This window comes from Coregonus lavaretus, assembly GCF_964263955.1.
Source record: "Coregonus lavaretus genome assembly, chromosome: 1".
Classification (NCBI taxonomy): domain Eukaryota; kingdom Metazoa; phylum Chordata; class Actinopteri; order Salmoniformes; family Salmonidae; genus Coregonus; species Coregonus lavaretus.
This window is the reverse complement of record NC_139988.1, coordinates 67,923,650-67,945,068: the sequence shown is the minus strand read 5'-3', so window position 1 is coordinate 67,945,068 and position 21,419 is coordinate 67,923,650. Positions and strand designations below refer to the sequence as shown.

The window sequence follows — 21,419 nt, the reverse complement described above, 5'->3', positions numbered from 1 at the left end:
CTGTGAGAGCCAGAAATCTTGCTTGTTTGTAGGTGACCAAATACTTATTTTCCACCATAAATTGCAAATAAATTCATTAAAAATCCTACAATGTGATTTTCTGGATTTTTCTCTCTCAATTTGTCTGTCATAGTTGACGTGTACCTATGATGAAAATTACAGGCCTCTCTCATCTTTTTAAGTGGGAGAACTTGCACAATTGGTGGCTGACTAAATACTTTTTTCCCCCACTGTACAATTGGGTCAAATGTGTTATTTGACCCTGTTGTCTGTGTGCAGGAGTTTGCAGGAGAGCCCTGGGTTCCAGAGATTGGCCGAGGGATTGCAGAATATGGTCCAGGCCTATGAACATGACACCTGCACAAACTGTGAGCCACATTGTTTAGCTTCCATCATCAAAACATGTTACTATACTACCGTATTTTCCGCACTATAAGGCGCACCGGATTATAAGGCGCACCTTCAATGACTGGCTTATTTTAGAACTGTTTTCATATATAGGGCGCACCGGATTATAAGGCGCATAGAATAGAAGATAGTCAAACGATTGACTGGGGTTGCGTTATGCATCCACTAGATGGAGCTGTGCTAAAGGGAATGTCAACAAAACAGTCAGATAAAGTCAAACTTTATTAACATTTACATTTTAGTCATTTAGCAGACGCTCTTATCCAGAGCGACTTACAGTTAGTGCATACATTATTTTTTATACCCCCCGTGGGAATTGAACCCACAGCCCTGGTGTTGCAAACACCATGCTCTACCAACTGAGCTACATCCCTGCCGGCAATTCCCTCCCCTACCCTGGACGACGCTGGGCCAATTGTGCGCCGCCCCATGGGTCTCCCGGTCGCGGCCAGCTACGGCAGAGCCTGGATTAAGCGTTCTGACAACTCCGTTCACTCCCATGGTAACGTTGTTCAAACGTTAATGTGCATATTAACAATATCTCCCAGCCTTGCTCACTCTTCTCCCAAACGTGGAGGGGAACTTTTCCCTGATTCAGTAAACACGTAGTAAAAGAAACAGTCTGATACCACTAAATCAAACGTTAGTGCATAACTCAACATTGTTCAGTTACGTATAACACGTAAAGCTCACTTTTTCAGTTCATTCCCCGTCCACGAATCCCTCAAATTCTTCTTCAGTGTCCGAATTGAACAGTTGGGCGACTACGGCATCCAACCTGCCCGGCTCCCTCTCGTCATTATCCGAGTCAGTGTCGCTGCTGTTGCCTGGCAGTTTAGAGATTAGTCCTGCCTTCGTGAAAGCTTGGACCACAGTTGAGACTGATATATCAGCCCATTGATTCATTAATGTTGAATTCTCTCGCTGCTGCTCTATTCCCATATTCTACTGCGTGACCGACAGCCTTGAGCTTGAACTCTGCGTCGTAAGCGTGTCTCTTGAAAGCTGCCATTTTGGGGTCTTTATACACAGACAAGTGGTGTGGGACTGTGAGTAAGCACAGTACCGGTGTTTACTGACAACGGTAGCCGTAATGCTGCAAGCGGTGCGGCTTTGTAGTTTACCAGTCGTACTGAAACATTTCATTATTATTAAATTGTTTTTATTGGTTTTTCATACTGAAACATTTTGACAGAGCGCCTTGAGCGGCGTGTACAACCAGCATGGATCAACCAATTAACCAATTGATCCATATATAAGGCGCTCCGGATTATAAGGCGCACTGTCGTTTTTGGAGAAAATTAAAGGCTTTTAAGTGCGCCTTATAGTGCGGAAAATACGGTATATGTAATGTTTGAAATGTGCTAGAATTTTGATAATGATGACTTACAGTTTGACTGTAAGATTCTATCTTTTTTTCAGACTTCACTGGAATGTCCCAGGTGAGGAGACATATGAGGTAAGGACAGTAGCACCGAAAAATAATAGAGCTAGTTTCAATAAAGACGTGGTACATTTACTTACAATAAGTATTTTTATATCTGTTGTCACTCCTGCATATTTTTCAAATGAATTAGTATTTCATTCAACATGTCCTTCCATCTTTCTCCTCTAAACAGTGTCACAGAGACTGTGCAAAAGAAAAACGGCCATGATGTCTCATCTGATGAAGTGTGGGCTACTGACCATGCCGATGACGAGGATGAAGGGCCTCATCAGTTTCCAATGTCCTGCTCGTCAACTATAGCAGGTGAGAGATTTTAATTTGGGTATGGTGTGTTGTCAATTTTCCTGTAACAATTCCTTAATAGCATTATTGATGGACAGCTGTATTAGAATAACTCATTTTTCAAAATAATAGGGTATATTTCATTCATTGAAATTACTGAAAGTCTTAGAATGTGTCTTTAAAAGCATACTTTTCACATTATTATTTAAGCATGTGAAATATTATGAGTGTTGTGTTGTTAGTCACTGCCATGCCTCTCTCTTCAGCCAAGGATGGCTTTGCAAAGCTCATGGGTCTTGAAGATTCTTGCCCTGTCATTTCGGACGAGGGGTTTGACAGCGGCCTAGGTGACATACCTCCAGCCTCTGAAAAGGAAACCGACGACTCTAAAGCCACCTCCACCACAGATAAACAGAAGCCAGCATTAGAGACAGAAATACCTGAGGTTGTTGAAAGAGCTCCTTCACGACCTCAAAAGCTTGGGAAAAAGATAACCACTAATCCTCAAGATCCACCATGCCATCCTGAAAAGGTCGAAAACCAACTTGTCAGACGATCTTCGAGGAATAACAAAAGAGAGTCCTTGACCAAAATGATTGACCAGAATCAGAAGAAAAGTCTAGAAAAAGTATCTGAGTGGCTCATGAAGAATTCCTCAACGGAAGAAAATTCTGAGAAGGAGAAAAACACAGAGGGCTCTTATGACTCCGTGTCTCTGGCAGGAAGTTGTTCCCCCTCCTCACCCTTAGAGGATAACCTCAGAAATAAGGACGAGATTCCAAAGAGAGAAGGACATGGCAAATGTCTTGAGGCGCTGGTATTTGGGGCTGTTTACAAACGAGATCGAAGAGGGAACCGCAGTTATTCACCACAAAACAAAGCGATCACAGACCCTCCACCACCCTGTCCAGCTGAGGAACTCCAGATCCTGAAGAAGATTGCCAAAAGGAGGATGAGCAGTAAACTGACACCTGCTGACTTTGTCAAGAGACCAAGATCTGAGGAGAATGAAAACAGTCTCATGGATGACCAACGAGAGATGACAGAACCACAAGAGGATTCTCCCAATGAACACCCAAAAGATACTGAAGAAAAGATGATTGACCTGACTGAGGAGCTGAATTCTAATAGCTCTGACAAGCAAGGAGAAGAGCTTGATGAGTTGCCAGAAGGTGACAACAAAGATAATGAAGATGTTGAGGACAGTCCTGTGTTCGATGTGCCACTACGGAAACCTGGGAGGAAATCGAATAAAAAGATGCACGGTAGGTGGCAGGACGTCGACGGGGATTTGCAAGCGCAAGGGAAAGTAAAGTCAGAGAATAACAAGCAAAAAAAGCCTGGCAAGAAAAAAGGGGAAAACATCCAGGCGGAAAAGAGCAAGGCAGCCAAATCCTTAGTCCTTGTGGGTGTCGGAGAGGGTGGAAGTGACCCTAAGATACCTAAGAGCAGACCAACGTCAGGCCAGATTGAGGTTCAGATTGAGAGTTACCCTAGCAGTGAGGACCCAGGAAGCCCGATCATGAGGAGAACCAGGAGGAGTCGGAGGCTTCAGCTCTTCACAGAGGAAGTACAAGGGAGTAACAAGAAGATCGGCACTGCAAGATCCACAAAGGTTGTCATTATTGATTCAGACTGCAATGAGATGCAGCAATCAGAGGAGGCGAAAGCTGACACTGACGTGGATAATGTGGCTTGTTTGCAGAACCAAAATACAGAAAAGTCTGTAAAGAAAAACGGATGTGTTTTAAATGAAGAGATGGGAGGTATTGAGAACTTGGAGTCTAGCGAGAAAAGATCCAGTGAAATGATTGAGGCACAGAAAGTGAACCCGGTTGAGGAGTCTATTGTTGAAGTCCCAACTACAGGAAGTCCTTGTCACGCTGATATTGCTTGTTCAGTGGCTATGTTACAAAGTTCAATTAGTACCCCTGAGGCAAGTGTCTCATGCTCTGTGCCTGAGAGTGTAAACCAAAGTAATCCGGTTATCAAACCATTAGATGACTTGAGATCAAATGTACCACAGGAGACGTCAGCCAGCCAGGCCAAATGCATTGATATGGAGGAGGATGACCGGAATGACAGTGAGCTGGACACTGAGCAACTGCTGAAGAGCTTCAAAGCCACCAAAAGGAAATCCTTCCACCTTGGTAGTCCAAATATCAAGAGGAGTTCCTTCTGGTCCAACAAGGAAAATACAACTCTTACAAATACTCAAGAGAACAAACATGTCGGCACAGATATGGAAGCAGAAAATGGGCAGGGATTTCCAAGGACAATGGAGTGTCCCACGGTCCAGCAGGAATCTGGGAAAAGGACAGTATTAGAAAATTCTTGCTGTAGTGATTTGAGCCCACCTTCAAGTTCCCCCAACCATATTTCACGAGAAGAAGCGCAGAGAAATCGTAAAAGGCTCAGAAAGTCAGTTCTTACCAGACCACCTCAGGAAGTAGTGGAGTCTTCAAACCCTGATGCCAATGGGAAGACCCAGAAACAGATTCTGGACAGGCTTTCTGAATACAGCTCAAGAAGTGCCCTCAGTCCCAACAACAAAGTCGCAAAAAGTCAAATGGAATCTCCCCACCAAGCTGTGGGTTCTGGTCTGCTCTTTCCAGCTTTTGGCACCTCTGAGGAAGATCTACCAGATCCGACGCCTGTAGCTTCAAAGAGTCAGCAGCCATACGAAGTGGAGAGCAGCATTAGGAAAAGTCCAACAGAACTGGAGAGTAGCCACAGTGTTGGACCAGAGACTGTAGTGGAGCCAAACAAAATGTGGCCAGAGAACATGACTGGAAACATGGCCAATACAGAGTCCTCCTTGACTCCAGAGGACCTCCTTCCTCTAATTGTCCAATCAGTAGTTATCCAAGAGGCAGAGAGGAGTAAAGGAAGTGGCGAGGTCAGCACACACTCTCCCATCAAGAGCAGCCTAAAGCAGAGGAAGAGGAGGAAGGCTCAGAGACTGGAGTCTTCCTCGGAGTCCGACTGCAGTGGGGAGGAAGAGGAACTGCCTTCCCTTGCGCAAATTTTCAGACCTTTGGCTTGTCCACCAACAGCTGTGGAGGAGGAGGAGGAATCGGTCACATTGCTCGAAGACCATGCCAGGGAACAAGGAAGCTACAGGGAGGCTGGTGATGGTACCTGTGCTGCAGCTGAAGATGGGCAGCGAGAGGGCAGTCCTCCCCTGTGCCCCAGTCCCGAATGGATCACCACCAGCCAGGCATCTGTGGACCTGTTTGGCACACCAGAAGAAGGTGAGTACATTTGAGGCCTTATTATATTAATCTTATTAGCTGTGATTGAACTGAGACTGAAACATGAAACGCCCAAATACACTTTCAATTGTTTCTAATCTTTCAGCTGAAGGTATGGCAGGTGACACTGGCCTGACACAGGAATCATCACAATTTTCAAGCGAATTTATTGCCACTCAGGTAAGGATATTTATACTCCGTAACTCATAGGTTACTAGACAGTAGACATTAACAACCAAGTTATAACTTACTTTGATTTATTGTCATTGTTTAACAAAAGGAAACCCTAGTGTGTAAATCTCACATGGGGTAGTGATGTAGATTTTTATATATCTTCATCTCAGCTAAGCATAAATGTTTTCTCTGTATTTTTGCCAATGTTTTCCAGCTAATTTAATACTCTACACGTGTCACACCAATCTTTGGTACATATGTAGCTATGATTTTAAAATGTAAATATGGCCCTCCATATTTACATTTTACATTTTAGTCATTTAGCAGACGCTCTTATCTAGAGCGACTTACAGTTTAGTGAGTGCATACATTTTTCATACTGGTCCTCCGTGGGAATTGAACCCACAACACTGGCGTTGCAAGCGCAATGCTCTACCAACTGAGCTACACGGGACAAGCAGTAGTAGTTTGCAGTACTGTATGCTTTGTGCTGCGTTGGCACGCCATGTCCAATAGATGGCAGACGTTGCATATTTTTTTTGCACCAAGCTGTCAATGCTTGGAAGATCGACTACATGGACGCATAAAGAATGTCCCCCTCAGCATCTTTCTAAATTGCATTTCTTTTATGTTTGAGGAAATTATTCTCGTTTTCTGCCCCATCCATCTTCATGCACTCCTACTTTTATCTGTCTGCTGTATTTGATTGGGAGTTTGGTTTATGTGGTTTTAGGCAGCGGGGAGGAGAGGAGTTTCGAGGCAGGTTTATTCACAGCTATACACCCAGTTGAGGATTGGGTCTCTCTGACAAGTGGGTGTCTGTGTCTACAAGCGTCCATGCACGCTTGCGTGTGCGCAAGTGTTTGGAGATATGACTACAGTATATGTTACTCCGATAGAAAATGATCTCATACATCCCATCTCTTGGCCTCATAGAGGATTTACTCACCAGTTGTCACTCTGGGTCTGTCTGGTTTTGGCTCAATGCTCAGTCATGGTCAGTGAGTAATGAGCTTAGCCAAAGCCCTGACACATCTAGGGGGCCATGGGCATGGCTGCAAGCCTTTTGGGGCTGGGTGTCTTCCATATCTGCGCTGAACCGTGGACCCCTAGGTCTTCCCCTCAGACAAATGACTGCACCCCAGCTTACACCGTGTGTGTGTGTGTGTGCATCTCTGTATGTCTCCCTCACTTTTTTTTTTTTACCTCTCTCTCTGTCTCTTTCTATCTTCCTCCTCTCCATCCCTCTTTGTCATTTTCCCTCTTTTTGATGAAGTGTTCAGTGCTTCAAGCAAGTTTACGCTGCAAACGCCAGTAATGCTGCATGTTAGAAAATCCATCCTTAATGTTTGATTCTGTCACCACCAGTCGAATGACATTTCTAGCACCGTCCTCTCCTAGTTGATGGATGTTTTCTATTGTTTACCCATATCAGCGTAAAGGCAACAGATGCGTTAGAACTTTCTCTCACACACACACACACACACACACACTATATATACAAAGATATGTGGACACACCTTCAAATTAGTGGATTTGGCTATCTCAGCCACACCCGTTGAGCACACAGCCATGCAATCTCCATAGACAAACATTGGCAGTAGAATGGCCTTACTGAAGAGCTCAGTGACTTTCAATGTGTCACCGTCATAGGATGCCACCTTTCCAATAAGTCAGTTCGTCAAATTTCTGCACTGCTAGAGCTGCCCCGGTCAACTGTAAGTGCTGTTATTGTGAAGTGGAAACGTCTAGGAGCAACAACGGCTCAGCCGCGAAGTGGTATGCCACACAAGCTCACAGAACGGGACCGACGAGTGCTGAAGCGCGTAGTGCGTAAAAATCGTCTGTCCTCGGTTGCAACATTCACTGCCAAGTTCCAAACTGCCTCTTGAAGCAACGTCAGCACAAGAACTGTTCGTCGGGAGCTTCATGAAATGGGTTTCCATGTCCGAGCAGCCGCACGCAAGCCTAAGATCACCATGCACAATGCCAAGTGTCGGAGCAGTGGAAACGCGTTCTTTGGAGTGATGAATCACGCTTCACCATCTGGCAGTCCGACGGACGAATCTGGGTTTGGTAGATGCCAGGAGAACGCTACCTGCCCGACTGCATAGTGCCAACTGTAAAGTGACATTCTAGACGATTCTGTGCTTCCAACTTTGTGGCAACAGTTTGGGGAAGGCCCTTTCCTGTTTCAGCAATACCCCTGTGCACAAAGCGAGGACCATACAGAAATGTTTTGTCAAGATCGGTGTGGAAGAACTTGACTGGCCTGCACAGAGCCCTGACCTCAACCCCATCGAACACCTTTGGGATGAATTGGAACGCCGACTGCGAGCCAGGCCTAATCGCCCAACATCAGTGCCCGACCTCACTAATGCTCTTGTGGCTGAATGGAAGCAAGTCCCTGCATCAATGATCCAACATCTAGTGGAAAGCCTTCCCAGAAGAGTGGAGGCTGTTATAGCAGCAAAGGGGGGACCAACTCCATATTAATGCCAATGATTTTGGAATGAGATGTTCGACGAGCAGGTGTCTCTGGAGGCGAAAGAAACGCACACCTGTTTAGGCGAGGTGCTGGCTAGCGTAGTAGAATGCCTGAAAAAGAAAAGGAGAGCCGCACACTCTAGGAGCTCAGATGCAATCATTTGATAACCTAATAACCAACATTTCGACAGACAAGCTGTCTTCATCAGGGTATAATGACAAACACTGCGTGTCACTAGTTTATATAGTTTCAAAGGACACACACAGGTGTCTGTAATCATGGCCGGGTGTGGCTTGATATTATTGGTTAATTTACGGATATAAATAGAACATATAAAAAACATGAATGGATAGCATACGATCATAGAAACAATTTGGCTACATAGGCCTACAAACATTTACAAAATCACAAGAATCACAAGAATGGCTTCAGATCAAAGTCTACGTTGAGACCGAAGGGAGCAAGGGTCTTTAAAATGAAAGATCCAGGCAGCCTCTCGTTTTAATAATAAATTGTCAAGGTCACCCCCTCTCCTAGGGAGGGTGACGTGTTCGATGCCGATATAAAGTAGGGATGAAATAGTGGTTCGCTTACAAAAAGTGGGCCGCAACACATCACCCTCCCTAGGAGAGGGGGTGACCTTGACAATTTATTATTAAAACGAGAGGCTGCCTGGATCTTTCATTTTAAAGACCCTTGCTCCCTTCGGTCTCAACGTAGACTTTGATCTGAAGCCATTCTTGTGATTATTGTGATTTTGCTATTCATTGTAAATGTTTGTAGGCCTATGTATTCAAATTGTATCTATGATCGTATGCTATCCATTCATGTTTTTTTATATGTTCTATTTATATCTGTAAATTAACCGTTGGTTATTAAATGATTGCGTCTGAGCTCCTAGAGTATGCGGCTCTATCTTTTTCGACAAGCAGGTGTCCACATACTTTTGGTCATGTAGTGTACATACACAAATACACACTAAGCAGGCGCTCAACCAATTATATCAGTCAGTTTCTCCCTTTCAATTGCTGTATATATTTTTCCTCATTCTGCTTCGCTCATCTATAGTTATGTATCGCTCTTGCTCTCCCTTTCTCTCCTTCAGCAAAAGGTTGCGATGCAGGAGGAGCTGCGGAGGCTGGAGAGAATGATGGTGCTGGTGTCTGAAGCGCTCCAGGAAAAGGAGGGGCCCACTGGGGCCAAAGTCAACCCCGGGGCCCCATATCTCCCAGCGCTGCCTCACCCAGACAGGTCCACAGGTACAGAACTGGGCTTTGTTCAGGAGGGTGCAACATAACTGACCGATCAGATAGAAATGTATTGTACTGAAGAGATTGTCGTGTAGAATAGGGAATCGTTTCAGTTCAGTCTACCTTTTAAGAAATATCAGCAGGGACTGGTTGACAGTATTGTTTGAAAGCTCTCTGCTTTCGAATGGCAGCTGACCTGAATTTGTTGGTTTTGTCTGTGAGTTTAGTTTCCTCAGGCCTCGATCTCCAGACGACCCTGCCGTGTGGCCAGGGCACCAGGGAGAGAGCTGCCAGCAGGTGAGCAAAGCCGGAGGTTAACAAGGCACCACACATTCACAACAGACTTCATGAAAGGATAGACGATTCAACACTTCACTACACCATCACCTCAATAACCCGGTGCTGTTGGTAAGGTTTTGCTTACTACTTCATAAAATATTTGGGAGTTATTGAAAAATATAGATGTTATCGCAAATTAGCACAAATTAAGGCTGTGCAAGTAGAAAAATCCTAATTTGTGCGTTTTTAATTAAAACAGGGTCGTCCCCCACTGAGTTTAGAATGTAGGAAATCGCACTTAGATGATGGCAAGCTCACTTTTCATTCACAGCATGAGATGGAAGCACTATTATTGCCAGCTGCTTACTTATGAGCCATCACCACAACAGCAAGTTATCAGAATCTGCTGCTTATTGAGGCGCGACTTATGGAGGGGGGTGGGTGTCGTTGGCTACAACCTTCAGGCAGTATATGCTCATTTCATCAGAATGGGGCCCTATATCAGCTTCACAGCCATTTTTCAGGGCCCAAATTTCAACCTCAACATACCAATAATTGTAAGAGCGTTTGCCATGTAATTGCTCTCTCCCTCAACCTGTGACTGAGGGAAAGTCAGAGAAAGTTAGCTTGTGTTAGCTAGTATCTTTGTGTTAGCTAGCTCAGCGTCTGCCTGGTGCAGTTTTTTGGATAGAGGGTGATGCATCTCGGAGGACAGGCGGATAATCTCCCTAATGAAGCCGGAATCTGCTTATGCTGCGGAGAATCAAAAAGTAATTAGCGGCTGCATCTTATTTGTCATTTGGAGCACTTAGAGGGAAACTTGGGTTGCCACGGTAATTTATCTCTCCTGCTTGACTGCATCTCCCTATCTCTCCCTCCTCCCTCATCTCCAGGGTTCTAAGTGCCCTCCTCTGGGGGAGGGAGAGAGCAGGGCCGGCTCCAGGCATAAGCGACATAAGCTGTCGCTTAGGGCCCCCGGCTGCTAGGGGGCCCCCAGATTTTTAGGAACTCAGTCGGGGTCTCGGCTTACTGTTGAGAGTTAGAATAGAAGAATATACAAGGTGCAATTTCAAAATGTGGTTGTGTATCAGCAGTTTTTCTGTTGTTATATCAGTCACTGACAGTCAATCAATTAGCCATGTCAGCTAGCAATTTTTTGATTGCTAAGTTAGTCTAGCCAGCTATGTAAACTTGTAGTAATCATGGCCATATACCGACCGGGCACACAGGGCATGTGCCCAGGGGCCCTGACCTCCAGGGGGCTCCCATTGATTTTGTTAGTCACTCTAACTCAGATATCAGTACCAATGGCAAAATGTGTAGAATTGCAGGAAATGTACTTTAAATCGTTACATTTTTCTCTCCGCCATCAAGAGGGGGGCCTCTAAAATGTTTTGCCCGCGAGTTGGGCCCCCCAACCCCCAACCAAATCTTGCTTTGGGTCCCCAAAAGGCTAGGGCTGGCCCTGAGAGAGAGGGATGAGGGGGGAAAAGAGGAGAGACTGGGATCATATGCGACAAGATTTGCTCGCCTCTATTTTACTGTGTATGTCTGGAGACATGGAGGAGATTGGTGAAATTGTAAGGAATGGGTTGCAATGATGTTTTGGAAATCTTTTACCTGGGACATCTATTATAATCTAGCCACTGGTCATTTAAATACAGGAGTTCTGTCAAGTTGCTGCATTACCTTATCCTGATCAAAATGTCCCTGGAGAGTAAGTTTATATTGCATATTTTTTGATGCACCAAACAGAGACTTAGAGAAGCAATTTAATCTTGCTTCACTAGGTTATATTCCATTTTTAATCACGAGCGTTAACCTTTTAGTCATAACTGTCAACCACACTTTTATTAATAAAATGTGTACCTGTCAATGTCTCTTCCTTGTGGTTCTTTGCCGTGGCTGCTCTTTCCCAAACACTTTCCACATAGACCGATGTTCTCTCTTCTTCTCCCCCAGGGAAGGTGCCCAAAACATTGGGGAAAATGCCGCCTCACCGCCCCCTGTTCTTGGAGACTGTGAGGTCCTTGGGCCCACCCCCACCACGCCCTGCCGCACCAAGCATGAGGGGCCTGGAGGGACTGGGGGTAAGTCCACAGATCCAGTGGCAACTACAATGGCATTAGCCTAATAAGATTAATAAAATGCTTCCTGTGTGACACGTGCTGCAATGATGTCTGGAGAAAGACTGCGGCTCCATCTCAATAGACGTGTTGGTTGTTTAGCAACAAAACCGTGTGCAATTATGGGGCAAAACAGACTGGGTTGGCTTAGATCGTTGATTACATGTAAACTATATTTCATCTCCAATGTTTATTGAAAACATATTAAAGTTACACAATTAGCACTTGTCTCTCAAAAACATCGCTACAGTTGTTGGTTAGCTAGCCATTGTTTTGCCATATTAGCATAGACGTGACATCAGTCAACACCTCAAAAACAGGAACATGATCAAACGAGCTGAAACAAGACCCAATTCACCACATGGGAGTTTCTTGTCATTGTTGCTAGCTATCGGGCAATCCAGAACCATAACAACACGGTCTTCTGCCCCTTTGAAGCGCACCCATTGTTTTTGTGACATTGTCAGGTGACCCATCTATTAGTCTTTCCACAAATCCTCGCTTTCTATGTCCTCCCACCTTTTCAGTCGTTTTGGAGAAGGTCCCTTCCCAAATATTTCTCCAATGCGTTTTGAGGTGAGAGGATACCGAGTAACAAGCCCAAGTAATATAGAGAATACCCATCTCTGTCTAAATCTGAGTGTTTGTGTGTTGCCATGAACTTGCATCAAATCAAAGTTTATTGGTCGCGTACACAGTTTTGCAGATGTTATGGCAGATGCAGCAAAATGCTTATGTGTCTAGCTCTAATAGTGCAGTAATATATAGCAATACAATAACAACACATAATCCTAAAGTTTTTATTTTTATTACAAAAAGTTAAGACATATCAGAACGAGCAATATCAGAACGAGCAATGTCCGTCTAGAATATAAATATATACAGTACCAGTCAAAAGTTTGGACACAGCTACTCATTCCAGGGTTTTTCTTTATTTTTCTACATTCTAGAATAATAGTGAAGACATGAAAACTGTGAAATAACACATATGGAATCATGTTTTATTTTTCATTTAACCAGGTAAACCAGTTGAGAACAAGTTCTCATTTACAACTGCGACCTGGCCAAGATAAAGCAAAGCAGTGCGATAAAAACAACAACAGAGTTACATATGGGGTAAAACAAAACATAAAGTCAAAATACAACAGAAAATATATATACAGTGTGTGCAACTGTAGCAAGTTATGGAGGTAAGACAATAAATAGGCCATAGTGCAAAATAATTACAATTTAGTATTAACACTGGAATGATAGATGTGCAAATAGAGATACTGGGGTGCAAATGAGCAAAATAAATAACAATATGGGGATGAGGTAGTTGGGTGGGCTAATTACAGATGGGCTGTGTACAGGTGCAGTGATCGGTAAGGTGCTCTGACAACTGATGCTTAAAGTTAGTGAGGGAGATAATAGTCTCCAGCTTCAGAGATTTTTGCAGTTCGTTCCAGTCATTGGCAGCAGAGAACTGGAAGGAATGGCGGCCAAAGGAGGTGTTGGCTTTGGGAATGACCAGTGAGATATACCTGCTGGAGCGCAGACTACGGGTGGGTGCTGCTATGGTGACCAATGAGCTAAGATAAGGCGGGGATTTGCCTAGCAGTGATTTATAGATGGCCTGGAGCCAGTGGGTTTGACGACGAACATGTAGTGAGGACCAGCCAACAAGAGTGTACAGGAAACAGTGGTGGGTAGTATATGGGGCTTTGGTGACAAAACGGATGGCACTGTGATAGACTACATCCAATTTGCTGAGTAGAGTGTTGGAGGCTATTTTGTAAATGACATCGCCGAAGTCAAGGATCGGTAGGATAGTCAGTTTTACGAGGGCATGTTTGGCAGCATGAGTGAAGGAGGCTTTGTTGCGAAATAGGAAGCCGATTCTAGATCTAACTTTGGATTGGAGATTCTTAATGTCAGTCTGGAAGGAGAGTTTACAGTCTAACCAGACACCTAGGTATTTGTAGTTGTCCACATACTCTAGGTCAGACCCATCGAGAGTAGTGATTCTAGTCGGGTGGGCGGGTGCCAGCAGCGTTTGATTGAAGAGCATGCATTTAGTTTTACTAGTGTTTAAGAGCAGTTGGAGGCTACGGAAGGAGTGTTGTATGGCATTGAAGCTCGTTTGGAGGTTTGTTAACACAGTGTCCAATGAAGGGCCAGATGTATACAAAATGGTGTCGTCTGCGTAGAGGTGGATCTGAGAGTCACCAGCAGCAAGAGCGACATCATTGATATACACAGAGAAAAGAGTCGGCCCAATAATTTAACCCTGTGGCACCCCCATAGACTGCCATAGGTCCAGACAACAGGCCCTCCGATTTGACGCATTGAACTCCATCTGAGAAGTAGTTGGTGAACCAGGCGAGGCAGTCATTTTAGAAACCAAGGCTATTTAGTCTGCCAATAAGAATGCGGTGGTTGACAGAGTCGAAAGCCTTGGCCAGGTCGATAAAGACGGCTGCACAGTACTGTCTTTTATCGATCGCGGTTATAATATTGTTTAGGACCTTGAGCGTGGCTGAGGTGCACCCATGCCAGCTCGGAAACCGGATTGCATAGCGGAGAAGGTACGGTGGGATTCGAAATGGTTGGTGTGCTGTTTGTTAACTTGGCTTTCAAAAACTTTCGAAAGGCAGGGCAGGAAGGATATAGGTCTGTAACAGTTTGGATCTAGAGTGTCACCCCCTTTGAAGAGGGGGATGACCGCGGCAGCTTTCAAATCTCTGGGGATCTCAGACATTATGAAAGAGAGGTTGAACAGGCTAGTAATAGGGGTTGCTACAAATGATGACAACGTTGCACACTCTTGGCATTCTCTCAACCAGCTTCCCCTGGAATGCTTTTCCAACAGTCTTGAAGGAGTTCCCACAAATGCTGAGCACTTGTTGGCTGCTTTTCCTTCACAAACCATCTCAATTGGGTTGAGGTCGGGGGATTGTGGAGGTCATCTGATGCAGCACTCCATCACTCTCCTTCTTCGAAAAATAGCCCTAACACAGCCTGGAGGTGTGTTGGGTCATTGTCCTGTTGAAAAACAAATGATAGTCCCACTAAGCCCAAACCAGATGGGATGGCGTATCGCTGCAGAATGCTGTGGTAGCCATGCTGGTTAAGTGTCCCTTGAATTCTAAATAAATCACTGACAGTGTCACTAGCAAAGCACCATAACACCACCTCCTCCATCCTTTACGGTGGGAACTATACATGCAGAGATCATCCGTTCACCCACACCATGTCTCACAAAGACACGATGGTTGGAACCAAAAATCTCCAATTTGCACTCCAGACCAAAGGACACATTTCCACCTGTCTAATGTCCATTGCTCGTGTTTCTTGGCCCAAGCAGGTCTCTTCTTCTTATTGGTGTCCTTTAGTAATGGTTTCTTTGCAGCAATTCGACCATGAAGTCCTGATTCACACAGTACCCTCTGAACAGTTGAGATGTGTCTGTGACTTGAACTCGTGTGAAGCATTTATTTGGGCTGCAATTTCTGAGGCTGGTAACTCTAATGAACTTATCCTCTGCAGCAGAGGTAGCTCTGGGATTCCATTCCTGTGGTGGTCCTCATGAGAGCCAGTTTCATCATAGCTCTTGATGGTTTTTGCGACTGCACTTGAAGAAACTTTAAAAGTTATTGAAATGTTTCGTATTGACTGACCATGTCTTAAAGTAAGGATGGACTGTCATTTTTCTTTGCTGATTTGAGCTGTTCTTGACATAATATGGACTTGGTCTTTTACCAAATAGGGCTATCTTCTGTATACCCCCCTACCTTGTCACAACACAACTGATTGGTTCAAACACACCTGTTAATTGAAATGCATTCCAGATGACTACCTCATGAAGCTGGTTGAGAGAATGCCAAGTGTGTTCAAGGCAAAGGTTGGCTATTTGAAGAATCTCAAATATAAAATATATTTTGATTTGTTTAACACTTTTTTGGTTACTACATGATTCCATATGTGTTATTTCATAGTTTTGATGTCTTCACTATTATTCTACAATGTAAAGAAAAACCCTTGAATGAGTAGGTGAGTCCAAATTTTTGACTGGTAGTGTATGTATGTGAATGATGTGTATAGACAGTATGGACAGTATATGAATAGAAAAGGTGTGTATAGCAGTAGTTATATAGGATGAGCCATGACTAGAATACAGTATATACATATGAAGTGGGTAAAACAGTGTAAATATTATTGAAGTGACCAGTGTTCAATGACTATGTACGTATGGCAGCAGTCTCTAAGGGGGGTAGAGTATCGGGTGGTAGAGCTGGGCGATATATTAATTTGATTAATTAGATTTTATGTTTTCGCGCGATATTCCAAATGCCTGTATCGCAAGAATCGAGGTTTTGTAAATTTTCGTTTTAATGAGCATTTATGTCCGCTTGTTCTCGTGTTGTATTTCTGGTCTTGTTTCCTTCGCTCCTCTGTGCTGTTTGCAGCTTCCCATTTACACCAGAGATCTGTATATAATGATGAGATGTCTCAGCCCTAACAATGGGAGTCGTTGTCCCAAAGGCGGGAAGGCAGGTGACCAAAATAAGCCTATAGAACCGCATTGGCCTTATTTTTGACAGATTTGAGCTTCGCCTCTTCTTCTATGGTTTACACACACACCAAGCCCTTCCCCCTGCCTCTCACGCCAACAAAGTTGCGAAATCACATCTTCCTCTCTGACAAGCGTTTTCAACTCGCTATTTGCATTTGAGGTTTGGTCAAATGGAATTGGTCATATGGACACAAACACATAGACATTATTTTACTGTAATAGAGGAGAAGTTAACTTTTGTAATGATACCCTTTGTCTCAACTACTGAAATTGAGAGCAGAGCAGACACTACTAAAACGAGAGTATCAATGAACGCTCAGTTTGTTGCGCGTGGCATTGGGGTACCACATACCGCTAGCAGCATTTTATCCAAAGACCGTTATACTAGCTGTCTAGTCTGTGTTTTATAAATGTGCAATAAACATAAAACACAACTACAGTGGGGAGAACAAGTATTTGATAAACTGCCGATTTTGCAGGTTTTCCTTCTTACAAAGCATGTAGAGGTCTGTAATTTTTATCATAGGTACACTTCAACTGTGAGACGGAATCAAAAACAAAAATCCAGAAAATCACATTGTATGATTTGTAATTAATTAATTTGCATTTTATTGCATGACATAAGTATTTGATACATCAGAAAAGCAGAACTTTATATTTGGTACAGAAACCTTTGTTTGCAATTACAGAGATCATACGTTTCCTGTAGGTCTTCACCAGGTTTCCACACACTGCAGCAGGATTTTGGCCCACTCCTCCATACAGACCTTCTCCTGATCCTTCAGGTTTCAGGGCTGTCGCTGGGCAATACGGACTTTCAGCTCCCTCCAAAGATTTTCTATTGGGTTCAGGTCTGGAGACTGGCTAGGCCACTCCAGGACCTTGAGATGATTCTTACGGAGCCACTCCTTAGTTGCTCTGGCTGTGTGTTTCGGGTCGTTGTCATGCTGGAAGACCCAGCCACGACCCATCTTCAATGCTCTTACTGAGGGAAGGAGGTTGTTGGCCAATATCTCGCGATACATGGCCCCATCCATCCTCCCCTCAATACGGTGCAGTCGTCCTGTCCCCTTTGCAGAAAAGCATCCCCAAAGAATGATGTTTCCACCTCCATGCTTCACGGTTGGGATAGTGTTCTTAGGGTTGTACTCATCCTTCTTCTTCCTCCAAACAAGCTATATTTTTGTCTCATCAGACCACGTGACCTTCTCCCATTCCTCCTCTGGATCATCCAGATGGTCATTGGCAAACTTCAGATGGGCCTGGACATGCGCTGGCTTGAGCAGGGGGACCTTGCGTGCGCTGCAGGATTTTAATCCATGACAGCGTAGTGTGTTACTAATAGTTTTCTTTGAGACTGTGGTCCCAGCTCTCTTCAGGTCATTGACCAGGTCCTGCCGTGTAGTTCTGGGCTGATCCCTCACCTTCCTCATGATCATTGATGCCCCACGAGGTGAGATCTTGCATGGAGCCCCAGACCGAGGGTGATTGACCGTCATCTTGAACTTCTTCCATTTTCTAATAATTGCGCCAACAGTTGTTGCCTTCTCACCAAGCTGCTTGCCTATTGTCCTGTAGCCCATCCCAGCCTTGTGCACAATTTTATCCCTGATGTCCTTACACAGCTCTCTGGTCTTGGCCATTTTGGAGAGGTTGGAGTCTGTTTGATTGAGTGTGTGGACAGGTGTTTTTTTTTTACAGGTAACGAGTTCAAACAGGTGCAGATAATATAGGTAATGAGTGGAGAACAGGAGGGCTTCTTAAAGAAAAACTAACAGGTCTGTGAGAGCCGGAATTCTTACTGGTTGGTAGGTGATCAAATACTTACAGTGGGGGAAAAAAGTATTTAGTCAGCCACCAATTGTGCAAGCCTGTAATTATCATCATAGGTACACGTCAACTATGACAGACAAATTGAGAATTTTTTTCTCCAGAAAATCACATTGTAGGATTTTTAATGAATTTATTTGCAAATTATGGTGGAAAATAAGTATTTGGTCACCTACAAACAAGCAAGATTTCTGGCTCTCACAGACCTGTAACTTCTTCTTTAAGAGGCTCCTCTGTCCTCCACTCGTTACCTGTATTAATGGCACCTGTCCACAACCTCAAACAGTCACACTCCAAACTCCACTATGGCCAAGACCAAAGAGCTGTCAAAGGACACCAGAAACAAAATTGTAGACCTGCACCAGGCTGGGAAGACTGAATCTGCAATAGGTAAGCAGCTTGGTTTGAAGAAATCAACTGTGGGAGCAATTATTAGGAAATGGAAGACATACAAGACCACTGATAATCTCCCTCGATCTGAGGCTCCACGCAAGATCTCACCCCGTGGGGTCACAATGATCACAAGAACGGTGAGCAAAAATCCCAGAACCACACGGGGGGACCTAGTGAATGACCTGCAGAGAGCTGGGACCAAAGTAACAAAGCCTACCATCAGTAACACACTACGCCGCCAGGGACTCAAATCCTGCAGTGCCAGACGTGTCCCCCTGCTTAAGCCAGTACATGTTCAGGCCCGTCTGAAGTTTGCTAGAGTGCATTTGGATGATCCAGAAGAGGATTGGGAGAATGTCATATGGTCAGATGAAACCAAAATAGAACTTTTTGGTAAAAACTCAACTCGTCGTGTTTGGAGGACAAAGAATGCTGAGTTGCATCCAAAGAACACCATACCTACTGTGAAGCATGGGGGTGGAAACATCATGCTTTGGGGCTGTTTTTCTGCAAAGGGACCAGGACGACTGATCCGTGTAAAGGAAAGAATGAATGGGGCCATGTATCGTGAGATTTTGAGTGTAAACCTCCTTCCATCAGCAAGGGCATTGAAGATGAAACGTGGCTGGGTCTTTCAGCATGACAATGATCCCAAACACAACGAAGGAGTGGCTTCGTAAGAAGCATTTCAAGGTCCTGGAGTGGCCTAGCCAGTCTCCAGATCTCAACCCCATAGAAAATCTTTGGAGGGAGTTGAAAGTCCGTGTTGACCAGCGACAGCCCCAAAACATCACTGCTTTAGAGGAGATCTGCATGGAGGAATGGGCCAAAATACCAGCCACAGTGTGTGAAAACCTTGTGAAGACTTACAGAAAACGTTTGACCTGTGTCATTCCCAACAAAGGGTATATAACAAAGTATTGAGAAACTTTTGTTATTGACCAAATACTTATTTTCCACCATAATTTGCAAATAAATTCAATAAAAATCGTACAATGTTTTTTTCTGGATTTTCTTTTCTCATTTTGTCTGTCATAGTTGACGTGACCTATGATGAAAATTACAGGCCTCTCTCATCTTTTTAAGTTGGAGAACTTGCACAATTGGTGGCTGACTAAATACGACGTGAGAGACTGATCAACAACTACAGGAAGTATTTGGTTGGAGTCATTGCATCTAAAGGTGGCACAACCAGTTATTGAGTGTAAGGGGGCAATAACTTTTTCACACAGGGGAATTGGGTGTTGCATAACTTTGTTTATGAAATAAATTAAATAAATATGTAATTGTTGTGTTATTTGTCCACTTATGTTCCCTTTATCTAATATTAGGTTTTGGTTGAAGATCTGATAACATTCAGTATCACAAATATGCAAAAGTAGAGACAATTACAAAGGTGGCAAATACTTTTTCATAGCACTGTGTGTGTGTGTGTGTGTGTGTGTGTGCAGTTGAAGTCGGAAGTTTACATGCACCTTAGCCAAATACATTTAAACTCAGTTTTTCACAATTCCTGACATTTAATCCTAGTAACAATTCCCTGTCTTAGGTCAGGTAGGCTCACTTTATTTTAAGAATGTGAAATGTCAGAATAATAGTAGAGAGAGTGATTTCTTTCAGCTTTTTTTCTTTCATCACATTCCAAGTGGGTCAGAAGTTTACATACACTCAATTAGTATTTGCTACCATTGCCTTTAAATTGTTTAACTTGGGTCAAACGTTTCGGGTAGCCTTCCACAAGCTTCCCACAATAAGTTGGGTGAATTTTGGCCCATTCCTCCTGACAGAGCTGGTGTAACTGAGTCAGGTTTGTAGGCCTCCTTGCTCGCGCACGCTTTTTCAGTTCTGCCCACAAATGTTCTATAGGATTGAGGTCAGGGCTTTGTGATGGCCACTCCAATACCTTGACTTTGTTGTCCTTAAGCCATTTTGCCACAACTTTAGAAGTATGCTTGGGGTCATTGTCCATTTGAAAGACCCATTTGCGACCAAGCTTTAACTTCCTGACTGATGTCTTGAGATGTTGCTTCAATATATCCACATCATTTTCCTTCCTCATGATGCCATCTATTTTGTGAAGTGCACCAGTCCCTCCTGCTGCAAAGCACCCCCACAGCATGATGCTGCCACCCCCGTGCTTCATGGTTGGGATGGTGTTCTTCGGCTTGCAAGCGTCCCCTTTTTCCTTCAAACATAAAGATGGTCATTATGGCCAAACAGTTCTATTTTTGTTTCATCAGACCAGAGGACATTTCTCCAAAAAGTACGATCTTTGTCCCCATGTGCATTTGCAAACCGTAGTCTGGCTTTTTTATGGCGGTTTTGGAGCAGTGGCTGCTTCCTTGCTGAGCGGCCTTTCAAGTTATGTCGATATAAGACTTGTTTTACTGTGGATATAGATACTTTTGTACCTGTTTCCCCCAGAATATTCACAAGGTCCTTTGCTGTTGTTCTGGGATTGATTTGCACTTTTCGCACCAAAATACGTTCATCTCTAGGAGACAGAACGCGTCTCCTTCCTGAGCGGTATGACAGCTGCGTGGTCCCATGGTATTTATACCTGTGTACTATTGTTTGTACAGATGAACATGGTACCTTCAGGCGTTTGGAAATTGCTCCCAAGGATGAACCAGACTTGTGGAGGTCTACAATTTTTTTTCTGAGGTCTTGGCTGAATTCTTTTGATTTTCCCATGATGTCAAGCAATGAGGCACTGCGTTTAAAGGTAGGCCTTGAAATACATCCACAGGTACACCTCCAATTGACTCAAATGATGTCAATTAGCCTATCAGAAGCTTCTAAAACCGTGACCTCATTTTCTGTAATTTTCCAAGCTGTTTAAAGGCACAGTCAACTTAGTGTATGTAAAATTCTGACCCACTGGAACTGTTATACAGTGAATTATAAGTGAAATAATCTGTCATGCACAAAGT

At 44.0% G+C, this 21,419-nt stretch overlaps 1 protein-coding gene across 1 annotated transcript in view; it reads left to right on the top strand.

Moving 5' to 3' along the window:
• The window catches only part of LOC311133814 (uncharacterized protein), a 65,203-nt gene that overhangs the window by 3,999 nt on the left and 39,785 nt on the right, over nt 1-21,419 (top strand). The window contains exons 5-12 of the mRNA XM_084167392.1: nt 280-368; nt 1,831-1,867; nt 2,028-2,158; nt 2,404-5,391; nt 5,498-5,571; nt 9,159-9,312; nt 9,531-9,600; nt 11,545-11,672. Coding sequence (XP_084023518.1) covers nt 280-368; nt 1,831-1,867; nt 2,028-2,158; nt 2,404-5,391; nt 5,498-5,571; nt 9,159-9,312; nt 9,531-9,600; nt 11,545-11,672 — 3,671 coding nt within the window. The remainder of the gene's footprint in view (nt 1-279; nt 369-1,830; nt 1,868-2,027; nt 2,159-2,403; nt 5,392-5,497; nt 5,572-9,158; nt 9,313-9,530; nt 9,601-11,544; nt 11,673-21,419) is intronic.